Below are 13,907 nucleotides of genomic sequence, written 5' to 3' on the forward strand. Positions count from 1 at the left end.
ATCTAGCTGAGTTTACAGGATAGTTCGTCCTCTGAGCAAAGTGTTGGACAGAGAAGAGTCCAGTTTTCACTGCTGTCCATGCAGCTGCGCTCAATATGAGTCGTCCTGCAAATTAATGTTTTAACTATTAGGTACAACCCAGTCATGCGTATTGTCTAGTATGTACGTCAGGCGGACAAAGTACTAACAAGAAGACTCCATCAAGATTAGGCTTTAGTTTATAGAGGGACCGCACCCTGTGATAACTCACCTGTTACTGGCCTACTTAATGAATGAAAATAAATAAACAGCCTAATCTGAGAATTTATGGCTCAGTGTATGACTATTAGAACCCATACGCTGAGGGGACTGAGGAACAAAATTCACTGTGTGCGCGCGCGCGTGTGTGTGTGCATGTAAAGCAAAAAGAAGGGGGCGGGGGTGGATTTCATTGGTATTCATTTTCTGACACCTTTTTACCTTTACTCCCTACATTTATACTTTTCTACTCCTTACCTTTTCAAAACAGGCTTGATACTTCACTTCTAGTGCATGAGATAAAAATGATCTATTTTTAATTTTGCATTGCCTTCCCAACATCAAAACCGATTTAAACCTATATAGATGGGACCATAACGCATAGGAAAAAACAATTTTTTTGGTGTGTTCACCCAGACCTGAAGTGTGTTCTGGTGCTGATCATAATGTTTTGAGTTCTGTTGTTGACATTGAATAAAATAGATTCGAATAGAATAGAATAGAGTAGAACAGAATGCCGTTATTGTCACTGAACAGCAACTCCTTTACATAGAATAAATTCTATCTACTCCTGTACATAGAATTAAGGTACAGGAAAAAAGGATTAAAAGACTATTCTAGGTTCAATTTGAAAGCCAGATCCAACACATGTGCCACTGCCTGATATTTGTATTGCACACCCGGAAAGGCAAACTTAGGAGCTTTCAGGCCACAATGCAATTATGTAATTTCACTCCATTTTTATTCATGGTAATTTAGTGCAGTGACTACGTCCAGTCACAGTGTCATCTTTTTCTGTTCCTAGTCAACATCATTGTGATTATAACAAGAGTGTGGATTGAAGCATTCCTAAATCTATGTTTGAGGCACTCTGCGATCAACTGCTGGGCAAATATTGTAGTTTTTTGAAAACTTAAAAGACAAATCTGCCTGCACATCACCTATTTAGTGTATGAGCAATCTCCACTGAATGAACAATCAAAATCAACTGCATTGACAAGTATAAGTACAAGATGGTTTCCTCTTGACTCAACAGGCTCTATTTTCATGAATCACTGCGCAGGTGATAGCTCATGGCACAAGCTCACTTAATATGACTAAGACATTTTTGGTCATTTTGTGGCCACAGGAGAAGGGACAGTAAATGCACAGTGGTGAAAGAGACTGGATTATGAAGAAAGCACTATCACTAGGTGTGGTAGTGGCTGACATCAGTCACGACCAATCAAATAAGCTCTTTTTATCGCCCCTTTTTAATAGCAATTCACTCCCTGTTACATAGACTTGTGATATTTTGGGGTAGAGAATTCCACGAAACCAGCATTCTTGCCACTTCTCCTTTATTAAAAAAAAAAAAAAAAAGATCTCCGAAATCCAGTCATTTACCACCCCAAGAAGAAGTCTCAAAGGTGTCCCTAATGATAGATAGAGATTCACATCACAGAATACATAGGCTTAAAGACAGTGAATACCATTAAATCTGTATTCAAATTTTCATTTGTGTTAATATATCACACTAATATTACACTATTACGCTAATCCATTGGGAAGTTATGTATTTATGGTATGCCAAAGCCACTTCCTCACACCCTTTTGACTGGAAAATTAAACAAGTCTTCTGTGGCCCATGACATATCTGGTCATAGCTTTGTGATGAGTGTGAATTTGTACAAAAGTTATGACCCATTTTATGATATGCCAAGCCCACTACCACTCCAGCTTATGGCCAAAGGGTGGAAAAAGTTAGCTACGGCTTCTTGGCCTCTAAGAATCTCCCCACTGTATTTGGTAGAAGCCCAAGCATCCCTCATACCATTAGTGGAACAAGAATAACACTTTCATTTGAATTAAAATGAATTCACATAATAGAAACAAATACATTTGTGTCTAGAATTACTTTATTGCAAACATTCAGGTCATCAGAAACTTTTGTAAAAGAAAAAAAAAGACTGAATGCAAAAACCAACAATTTTATTCAATAATTTACAAGTAAAAAATGATTCTGTTGATGCTTTGCACCATACTACTGTACTAACTACGACTACAGTAACAAACTGAACACTGATGAATTACAAATAATAAAACTCCATCAGTTTAATTTCAAACATATTGCAGTCTCTGGCATTTGTCCCTGATACTGAATAAAAGCATTTATACTTTATGGAAACTTTGGATGGACAATGATAAAAGTCCCAAAACTCACATTATGATTTCAGTATGAATAACAAGTGTAAAGTCATCGCTGATTTCTTCTTTTCATCGCAGAATAGCGTCTCAGTATTCCCACTCTCTCATTTCCTAAAATTAAAACCGAAAGCAGAATTATTATGTGGAATTAAATCAGTATGCTTGATTTTTTTATGCATACATTTATTTGAGAAAATGAGCATTGTTCTCAAACACTTAACAAAAGAAAAAAAAAATCTTATTTTCATTGAGAGTTGCAAGGGCAAACATATCTTCTTCTTCATATCTTATTTTATTCATCATTAATTATTCTCTCTCCTGGAACTCCAAAAATTGCCATTTCAGAACTGGATTGAATCTCTTTGTTGAATGCTTCAGTCAACTAAAGTCTGAAATACAGTGGCCCAAAAGTTGTTTGGCTTATTACAAGACCAGAATATATGAGCCAGGTCAGCCTTAACTATATGACAGCGATTGCATGTTTACCCTCTATAATGCACTATCCCATCCAATCTGTGTTAGATTAAGGTATGCAGGAATCCAGTACTGGTTGGAGGTAATGTTTAAGGTTAGAGCGTTATGATTTCAATTTAGTAGGAAAGGGCATCAAAAGTGGCAAAATATTAAGGCCTGCCCTTTGCCAGTGGACAAAGACAGGATCTAATTTGGCTGGGAGGAAGATGTGATTACTACATCTTCGGACATCATGGAACTAGAAAAAGAAAAATCAGTCAGATTTAAATTTTGTTTGAATAACAACCAAATCCTAAGAGTGAAAGTTACACAAGGAGACAAAGATAGCCTGGCAGTAAATGGTGCATGCAGTGATGACAATATAAAAGTGTTCGCTTCAGATTGGCCCCAATAGGCATTTTGGGCCTGTCTCCAAAAAACTGTTTTTTTAAAGTTTGCCGCCTGATAATAGTACATCAGATTGGACAGGGCCAATCGCCCTTCTGTCCTTTGTCTCTGAAGAAGTACCTTATGAACCCCTGAGTGCTTGTTGCCCCATAAAAATGGGGATGGCAAATATCTACATTTCTGAGAAAAGATTTCGGGACAAAAACTGGGAGGTACATTAGAGGCTAGAGGTAAATTTAGCTCCAATTCTAGAGGTCAGTGCTAGGATTATTAATCAGGAGTATAGCATTTTTGTCATAAAGATCAGATAACATATGGGTATATTTATTCCCAAATATTTATATTCTGTCGATGTAGTATATTCGCAGTGTGAAAATCACACGGCACAGGGTTCGAAATGTATAGCAACAAGTCATCTGCATATTAGCACACTCTAGGTTTTTTTTTTTTTTTTTTTTTTTTTTTCCCTGTAAATGCCATTAAAATGTTGTGAGGTTTTCAGCATGATAGAGAGTAGTTTAATGGCTAAAACAACAGGGATTGGGCTGATGGGACAACCTTGCCTCATAGCCCTCAACAGTGAAAAAGGCTTAGAACATTTATTTATTAGTTATTATTGTTGCTTTTGGCAAACAAGTAGGAGCACACTTAGGTCAAACACTCATCATAATAATTTGATTCATCTATTCATTCACTAAATAACTCTATGTACACGATGGTGAAAACGCTAGTTAACTCACATGGGCTCAACGTGGTCCTGAAGTCCAGCATGGAGGGTCTCAGGTAGAAAAAAGCAGAGACACCCAGCAATCAAGGGGAGGATGCCAAATAACACCATGGGGATGGAGTGATGGTAGACCTCAAGAAGCAAGATCAGAGGGGCGAGGATGCCAGCCACACGACCACACATGAAGTTTAGACCAATACCATTTTGTCTGCAAGAGACAGTATGCACAATGGATTCAACAGAAATGTCATTGCACAGTAAATAGAAGCATACTACCATTTTCTGTAAATATTACTTAAAATAATCCAGATTACTTCATTATGTGTTTATTATTACCAAAAATAGAGAAAACATGTTATTAGCAATGTTGGGACATTACCTTAGAACGGTAGGATACAGTTCTGCAGTATAAACACAGATTGTGGCGTAAGAGGCACTGGAAGCAAACTTTCCCAGAACTGCTATGATTGTTACCACTACAGGAAGGTCTGTTAAGCAAATAAAAAATCAGATTAAGAAGCATTTGTCATATAAGCATGGTCAAGTTGAGGCTAATACAATGATCTAATATTTTTCAGAATGAAAGTGTCAGGGGTTAGAAGTTACCCTTAGGAATGGCAGGGATCACAAGGCAAGCACAGCCTGAAATCAGTAAGACTCCTGCTTGATATATTCTCCTCCCAAAATGCTGAATTGAAGCCAAGCTGACCAGGTATGAAGACATTTCTACAACGCCAAAGATGAACTGTGTGAGGTAGATATCCAGGCCAAAGTCACCAACATTCAGGCTCAGTCCGTAGTACACCACATTTGTCCCGAACCTGGTAATACAGTGGAAGAGATTCCTTCAGTGTCACTGCAAAACTATTACAGGACTACAATATTGTCTTGACAAAACATTACATATGTGTACTGGAGTTTAGTGTATCTATTAAATGGCAGGATTAAACATTGATATATTTATGTCATGTTTTATAGATTGAAAAGCACAGTAGCATGACACATGCAATTCAATCTATTCCACTGATGGAGAAATTACAGAGACTCACCAGAGACAGCTCATTATGAGAGTACATTTTCGTAAATATGGTATCCTGAAGATGTCCAACATGCTTCCTTTTTTGGGTGCACTCTCAACCTGCAGCTAAACAAGCAACTTGTCATTTTTAAAAGACATATTTAAATCAAAGCTCTACTGCTGTTTGATTTTGGCTAAACCTGACTTATGATACAACTTACCTGTTCTAGCACAGCTTCTGGGACCTTCTTCCCATTAATCCTGGCTGCTCTCCTGATCTCCTTTTGCAAGTCCTCCTTCCTGCCCTGGGTCATTAGCCAGCGAGCTGACTCTGGGAGAAGCCTAACAGACATGTCAGACCACAAGATCTAATTCAAATATTTCAGTAACAACCTTTCTAGCACCATATCTGTAGACTAAGACCAAAGTATTGCTGCCTCACTGGCCACTGACCAGTAGAGGATCACCAGGACCGGAAGTAGAGGGCTGAAGAAGACCAGCTTCAGGATCCTCCAGTTGCGGATCAAATAGGCAAGGCCTGACAGTATCATCAATCCAACAGGGAAGGAAATGAATACCATAAAGGAGAAGAGAGCAACCCTCGAGCTATCAGTCCACTCGGCCCCTTCAAAGTGATAAGACAGATGTTACCAATGTTTAGTTGTGAGTTTACATCCCAATATATTCACCTTTTGCCTATGCACAAATAATGGCTACTGTTAATATTCATGCTGTATGGATAGCAGGTTGGTGAATGTCCAAAATGTTGGTTAAGGTTGGTAAATGTCTTTCACAGCAGCCATTCTGACATGAACAGCAGGAAAACACAGCTCTTACTAATAACATTAATTAAGGTTCTGTCCCTTTTTAGTCTAACAGAGCCAGGGTCCTGATGTTGTTCATGCTGGCTCACTGAAAAGACTCTGAAAAGGCACACTATAGAACAATACCTTAATTAATGTCATTAGTAGCACCTTTGTTAAAACAGCAGCTGTGATAAAGGTCTATTAAATAGCAGCACACTCCCACCACCTTCAAAACCATTTGTGTAACAGACGCAAACCAAAAGCAAGAAGTGCTTGAACCATGGTTCAGCATCATCTGCTGTTCAAATAAAAACATCAAGACTTGAAGTCTCATAACGAATTTAATTGTAATCTGACTGAAAGGAAAGAGATGCTTTGTTTCAACTTTAAAATTTACCCTATAAAGCTCGAGTTACCACAGCGCCATTGAGTATACACACATTTATGCAAAATCACCTGACTGCCTGCAGCTACTGATTTATTCAAAACTCTTCTGAAACTGCACATTCTGCACATAAACACATCTGCAAGTGCAATATATGAAGGTGTTGAGTTTAAAAAGAACTAAAATCACTTGCTGCAAACAAATGATAAAAAAAAAAGCCTCACAAATCAATATGGAGCAACAGAAAAAGCCCCTTCAAAGATTACCTTGTGGCAGAGTCTGCACTTTCCCCTTATTTTTAAACAGAAACTCAGAGATAAAATAATCCTTGTTGAAGTAAAATGTATCCCTCATATCCAACAAAAAACATGTTTGTTGTATTACATTTACAAAGAGCTCACTGACTGGCTGAAACTTTGATCTAAGTGTCTAGGCCCAATTGATCAAGATGCATATTGCTGTAAAGATGTCTTTCCCCCTTCAGACACTCGTTCTACCAAGAGCTCCCATACAGTGTAGAATGACGAGAGAGAGAAACTGAGAAAGTCGTATGCCAGAGAGGGAACAGACAAAATGTTAAAGTCAAATAGTACAGAAGTACATCAAAGTTTAAAGCTCAGGAAGCACTTGAGATATTCCTTGCATCCAGTGCTGCAGCAAAAGTGCCTGGTTCAAAATGAATTTATATTTCCTCTGGCAGGAAAGCAGAAATAACTTAGATTTCAATTGAAGATGTCCCAGAGAAATTATCCTGATGTGTGTTCAGGGCCAGCTCTTGGTATAAGCAGTATCGGCGGTTGCTTAGGGTGCCATCTGCTGGAAGGGCACTGCCAGTGCCAGTCACCGTTGGGGAAAAATAATAATAATAATTATGGCTGCTGCGCAGCAGTGGTCGGGGCCGGGCAATTTTAGCCAATTCTGAGCAACAAGTGGAAAATCGGAAGATGAAAAGAAAGGTTGCATTCTAATGTGCATTTTGCATCAGTTGAGGCTTGAACTCACAATTTCTGGCATGAAGGACAATGCTCTATCTCACTGATTGTCAACTAAGTGTCAATTTATGTGATGCTTCACAAATTGACTCAGCCAGTCACATGATAGCAGCCGCCTATGCATGGAAAGGCAGATTTCAAACCACTGTAAAAAAAAAAAAAAAAAAAAAAAAATCAGTCATCAAGACAAAAATTCTGAAAATACACTTATTGCATCTAGACAGCATGGAGATGTTGGTAATTTGTTTTTAATTTGCTCCATAAGTGAAGAACTGATGTTTAAGTGTACAAAAGTTTCTTCGGTATTGGGGCTACATTTTGATGAAAGTTGCAAAGCTGTAGCACATATGGTTGATTTATTACAAATTTTCAAAGTTTTGAAATTTAGAGGCTTGCTGTATTGCCACCATTAGAACTACTGGCTTGTGTTTGCAGCTGAGGAAATCTGGCATGGGACTGGACCTTTGTGCAACATTTGGTGAGTTTTCGCGCATGGGAATGTTGCACAAGCTGAAGCTTGAACTTGCAATCTTCGACACCGAGGACTGGCCTCTATCTCACTGAGCTAAAATTTCACATGTAGCTTCACAAACTGACTGAGCCAATCACTGACGTGCAGGACAGCAGCCATCCATGCAAGGAAAGGCAGATTTTAAACAGCTGTCAAAAATTCAGTTATTAAGACAAAAATCTGAAAATACACATTTTGCATCTAGACAGCATGGAGATGTTGATCATTTGTTTTTAACAATGATTGATTTGCTCCATAAGTGAAAAACTGATGTTTAAAAATGCCATTCTTGCACTGACTCCAATTGTTCACATGAGAGCAAAATTCAAAATGCTGTCAAAAATTCAGTTTTTGAGATACAATTCTGAAATTTGCCACACATCATCTACCATGACTCCAAAATTTTGTTAATTTTTTCATGAACATTGAAGATTTATTTACCAAGAATTTGCAAGTGTATGTTTACTGTACCATTTACAGTCAAACATTTTGATGCAATGTAGGCTCAATTTTTTGATATATCAAAAATCTGTGTGGATCGTTTGTGTAGGACAGTCTGAAGATGCTCTGTAGCAAGTTTGGTGACATTTGAGCAAAAATTGTGGATTGTGGGTCAGTTTTGAAAAAAATAGAGTGATGGATTTTATAATTTGCAATAGGTTCAAGTGCACAAAAGTTTCTTCAGTATTAGGGCTACATTTTGGTAAAAGTTGCAAAGCTGTAGCACATATAGTGGATTTGTTATGAATTTTCAAAATTTTGAAATTTAGAGGCTTGCTATAACGCCACCATCAGGACTATTGGCTTGTGGTTGCATCTGAGGTAATCTGGCATGGGACTGGACCTTTGTGCAAAATTTGGTGATTTTTCGCTCATGCGAAGTAGGACTTCCTGGGAAGAAGAAGAAGAAGAAGAAGAAGAAGAAGAAGAAGAAGAAAAAGAACACACAGGAATACAAGACAGACCTGGCAGGATAATAATAATAATAATAATAATATCCGATGAACATTGGTGCCAAAAAAATCTGGCGGATTTTGGCAGAACGGCAAAACAACAATGGAGGAAAGCATCATTGTGGCTGTCTCTCTGTGTGCAGAACTGTGGGACACCAGACTACAGTCCTACCGTGATCTCATTAATAATCAATCATGGAGAGAGATATCCAACAATTTGGGAATACCAGGTGTGTTTAAAAACTGGCAGAGATATATGATGTTTTTGCTTTCCATAATAGGTGAGTTTTTTTTCTTTTCTTTTTTTCTGCAATCAAAGTAATTTGGCCAACGTGGCTAGAGCTGGCCCTGTGTTTGTTTGATATATTTTATTATTTTTCATTTCACTGGCATTAGTTATTTTGTCAGATATATGCATAAATAATGACAATATAGTTGAAGGTACAAGCTTGAGAAATGGTTACACTTGTAGCCCATGGTCTCCTCTATTAAATGGTACTGAGCACTTGCCAATAGAGCGAACACAGCTCCATTTACTTCAAGACAACTGAAACCTGTGTAAAATATATATATATACACTACTCACAAAAAGTTAGGGATATTCGGCTTTCGGGTGAAATTTCAGGATGAACCTAAAATACATTATAACCTTTACAGGTGAACTTAATGTGACCTTCTGTAAACTTTTGAATGCACATGTCCAACTGTTCAGTGTTTCAGTACTTTTTGCACAAGTTGCTGTTCTCTAACAAGGAGTTTAACGGCAAAATTCACATCAGGTGTTTGATGCTCCAGCTCATCGAGGTCCTATCATTAGGGAACGGCTGCTGGAGACTGGGGTACATCAAATGGAGTGGCCTGCACTTTCTCAGACCTGAATCCCATAGAAAACCTATGGGATCAGCTGAGTCGCCGTGTAGAGGCTTGGAGCTCTGTACCCCAGAACCTCAATGTCCTGAGGGCTGCCCTTCAAGAAGAGTGGGATGCCATGCCTCAGCAGACAATAAGTCGACTTGTGAACAGCATGAGACGTTGCTGTCAAGCTGTAATTGATGCAGAAGGGCACATGACAAGTTATTGACACTGACATTTTTTGTTGTGGTATATCCACCACTGTTGTTGGCTTTTGTTTCAAGAAATTGTTTGAGATGAGGAAATCACCAGTGTATGCTTCTACTTAAATGCCCTACTTTCATGATATAATATCACTGTAGCGTGAACTTTTTACATTTTCCATAAATTTCACCCGAAAGCCAAATATCCCTAACTTTTTGTGAGTAGTGTATATATATGAACTCAAAAAGATTAAGCACTTATGCAAAGATTAAGCACTTATGCAATTTTCATACATTTGGATTGAAATTTTTGTTTTTTGGTTTGTGATCCTAAATTTGTTTTGTGTTTTAATAGATCCTTTTTCACAGCCACTATTTTGACAGGAATAGCACGTTAACACAGTTGTTACTAATGACAGTAATTAAGGTCACGTTCCGATTCAGTGTACCACAGCCTGTCCAGTAAGCCAACATGAACAATAGCATAAACCTGGCTCTCTTAGACCTAAATGGAGCAGAACGTTAATTAATGTCATTAGTAACACATGTGTTCACCCAGCTATGCATGTCAAAGTAGCTGCAATGAAACATGTCTGTAAAATTCACCACATAGACATCCTCCTCAAGAAATTAACTTTGACACAATGTAGTATGCACATTCTTCCTTCTTCTCAGCACCTTAACCCCCCCCCCCCCCCCCCCCCCCTGTTTATAATGTAAATTATGCTTCATATTTTGCTATCCACTTTGCTGCTGTAATGCTTTAAATTTCCCCACTGTGGGACTAACAAAGGAATATCTTATCGTATCTTATCTTAAGTCCCCCTTACTATTTTCCTGCACGGCCAACTGTTCCATTGATGTGTTACTGAAAATACAATGTAATGAAGTCAGACTTTGGTAAAGGTGAACAGTGCACTTACCTATCACAAACAGGTTCATTGAAATCCCAGAAACAGAGGTGGCACTTATAAATTTGACAACCATGTAAACATAGATGTTGGGTGAGAAAGCAGCACCCACACCAAACAACAGAAGCAGGAGGATTGATAGCAGGAGGACAAAGCGCCGGCCAAACCTACAAAGACAAGATAAGAGTAATAACTGCTGTGCCATAAAGTTTACTTTTCTTTTTCTCACAGAAATAAAGGTGTTCACTGTATTCTATGTTTGGCTTTGAGCTCATAGTTAGTGCTGCTGTTGGACTGGACTGCATTTTATTGACAGCTGTTTCCAGTATTATGTTCCCCTCATGTATAATAAACAAGGAGGACAAAAAATTAGAAACACCTCTCAATAGTAATAATTGAGATAATTATTACTATTATTACTATAATAATAAACACATAATTTAATTTACTCATTCTCTACAATGTCAACAAAATCTGAACATTATAAACTTTCTTAAAAGGTGGATCTAATAAAGTGACCACACACACACACACACACACACACACACACACACACACACACAGAGAGAGAGAGAGAGAGAGTGAGAGATATTCACACACATACTGTACATACAGGCTGTTAAGTCAGTCAGTCATTTACAAACGAATAAAACAATTGTCAGGAACAGTTTTTTCATCAGTTGATTTGATTGATTTATTGATTGATTGATTGAATCTTATGTCACCAGCTCAGTCTCCTGATAATTCCAAGCTAATACAGCTGTCTCCAGTCTTTGGATATCAAAACATTTGGGTCACACCAGGATGATTACGTCTCACTACAATTAGTTGAGACAGGCAGACGCGGCCAATCTGAGGAGGCAGACCCAAAGAGACAGAAGCAATTTCGAGCTGTGGGACTGTCATGAAACACATCTGGTTTGCGCTGGTTTGGCTTGTACTATGAGTCTACTGAAACACACACACACACACACACACAGGAGAGGCAAAGAGAGCAAATGTGCAGCAGATTTATGTAGAATTAATTTAAATAATGATGTTTCTATAAAGGTATTATCACACAAAGTCTAACAAAAACTAAAAATGGTCAACTACATGACAGTAGAGGCAACTCTAGCAGGGGTCCATTACCTGTCAGCCATTGGCCCAAACATCAGCGATCCAACCAGAAGACCTGTCATGTAGATGGCCTGTGCTGCTTCCCGAAAACCACTTCTGTCACACACCAGATCAAACTGAAAAAGAAAAGAAGAATTACCAAAGTATTTAAGGTTTACATGAGGTATATCTTACCATAGGACGAGAATACTATACACTTAATTACTGCTGAACAAAGTCCTCTCACTCATATTGTATTAAATGAGAAGCCAGTATTTCTGAGACGTGAACAGAGACCAAAGAGCCCAGACTTGAATTTGTGACATGAACACCAGGAAAACTAAAAACTGATACAGTAGGCTATAAACAGGAGACTGGCTTTATGAATTCATAAAGAATTATCTGTCTGGATTTGAACATCTAGACTACATAGATTTTTACTGGCCACTATTGGAATGCTTGTGGAAATAGTACTTGGTATGTCACCCTTTTTTCAATTTCTCCATGCACCATTTCTGCAGTGGTGTGACATAACGATGCATGAAAAAAGATATTAATGTCCTGTTAATGTGCTACTGTCCTGGTGAATTTAAAATATAAGTGAATCCTAAATCAGACACTGGACATTGTGCCACATACTGGTAATTCGGTGTTGATATGGTTAGTGCAAATTAATGTACAAAGGCAGGTCAGCAAAATCATGACATATGCATATTTAACCATCACATGCAGCCACGTGACTCCTCACTACATAACACAAACTGCAGCAGAGCTATTCAACTGCTTACCTCTGTTACAATGCTGGTTGCGCCCTCGGGGGCCTCGTAGGCCCATCCATCTACACACTTTGTGCTGCTGTTGATCCCATACGATTCAATGGTTTCCAAATCCAAATCCACAGGTACGAACATTAAACAGCTTTCAAACTCTCCATCCTTGTTCACAGGGAGGGTGAGATTTTTCTGCCTCTCATAGGTTAAGTTGGGGCCACGGGACAAAATCCAGTCAGTGTCACAGTGATGTGGGAAGCTCATGTCCGTGAATACCTGACCAATCACGTCGAAAGCTAAAAAAAAGTTGGGGATGCATAATGCAAGGAGTAAAAGCTTCTGAAATAAACCAAACTCCCCGATCTCCTTTAGGACTTGCCCGAAATTGACCATACTCTCCAGCTGGGTCTGCGGGGGGCCGTGGCTCCTCCGCCGCTTGCAGTGTGGAACAGAAGTGACCAGGCCTGAGTCTTGTTGTCCTTCCAGCGACCAGCAGGCTACTGAGCTGTTTTGCGCGGTAATAGTTATATTATGACAACCCAGGAGCTTATATATAGTGTAGAGTCACCAAATGCATCAGCAGTATTAACTCTGAGGCGATGGGTATCTGTGAAAGATAAAGGACGAGATGACATGAAACAAGGCAAGATAAAGGGCAATAAGATAAGATATAGCAGAACTCAAGTTAAACTTTATTGATCCACACAAACGGAAATTCGCATGTTACAGCAGCTCATGAGAAATAGAGAAAATAGAGACTGATCACTTATAAAAGATTTAAAAAAACAACTATGTGCGCTACAAGCTAAATTATATGCACTTAATGAATGCACTCTATTGCCTACAATATACGCATTATATATGGAGCCTACCTTTTACATTATACAAATATGCAAGCATTACCAAATATGACCTCATACTTCGTGTGTAGCATTATGCTGCAAAAATATTGCAATGCAAGACATCAGTATTTCATGCACTGTAAATAGCCTAATTAATAATTGCTCAGTCGGAGCTACAATAACAGGCCGCCACTGGCGCGGACAATCTCATGGAATAACACAAAGTTAATACATATTTACTAAATATGTATTAACTGTATTAAACTTAAATATCCAACATCTAAACAATAAAAGAATTGAGGAGGATCGGATACATCAGTAAGCAGGGGATTCAATTAAAGAAATTATACCATCCAATCAAAATTGGATGCAAATGGCCAGTTGCACAGACCTGGAGTCTACCTCAGCAAGAGCAGTTTAGTTTTCGGCAGCTTGGTTGAAATGGGCAAAAACAGATTTTTTTTGCAGTTTGCATTGTGGTATAACATATATATTCTGCTAATGGATAAAGAAAGTGATTACTGGTACTATTATTTATCTCGCGGTAATTGAGT

General features: G+C 38.4%; 1 protein-coding gene across 1 annotated transcript; it reads right to left on the reverse strand.

Moving 5' to 3' along the window:
* Positions 1-2,147: 2,147 nt before the first annotated feature.
* Positions 2,148-12,904, reverse strand: LOC115378915 (solute carrier family 22 member 13-like). The gene is made up of 10 exons (XM_030079484.1): positions 12,530-12,904; positions 11,775-11,878; positions 10,656-10,810; positions 5,484-5,655; positions 5,252-5,372; positions 5,062-5,156; positions 4,619-4,833; positions 4,392-4,500; positions 4,026-4,220; positions 2,148-2,535 (listed from the first exon to the last, which is right to left on the reverse strand). The coding sequence occupies exons 1-10, from the start codon at positions 12,902-12,904 to the stop codon at positions 2,529-2,531; spliced, it is 1,548 nt and encodes a 515-aa protein (XP_029935344.1). The 3' UTR covers positions 2,148-2,528.
* Between the last annotated feature and the right edge of the window lie 1,003 nt (positions 12,905-13,907).

This window comes from Myripristis murdjan, chromosome 20 (assembly GCF_902150065.1).
Source record: "Myripristis murdjan chromosome 20, fMyrMur1.1, whole genome shotgun sequence".
NCBI classification, from domain to species: domain Eukaryota; kingdom Metazoa; phylum Chordata; class Actinopteri; order Holocentriformes; family Holocentridae; genus Myripristis; species Myripristis murdjan.

Coding starts and splice junctions, on each gene's coding strand:
- LOC115378915 (XM_030079484.1), bottom strand. CDS start 12,904: ATGGTCAATTTCGGGCAAGTCCTAAAGGAGATCGGGGAGTTTGGTTTA. Junction 10,811..11,774: donor TTTGGGCCAATGGCTGACAG/GTAATGGACCCC, acceptor TTGTCTTTGTAG/GTTTGGCCGGCGCTTTGTCC. Junction 4,501..4,618: donor GATCCCTGCCATTCCTAAGG/GTAACTTCTAAC, acceptor TTTGCTTAACAG/ACCTTCCTGTAGTGGTAACA.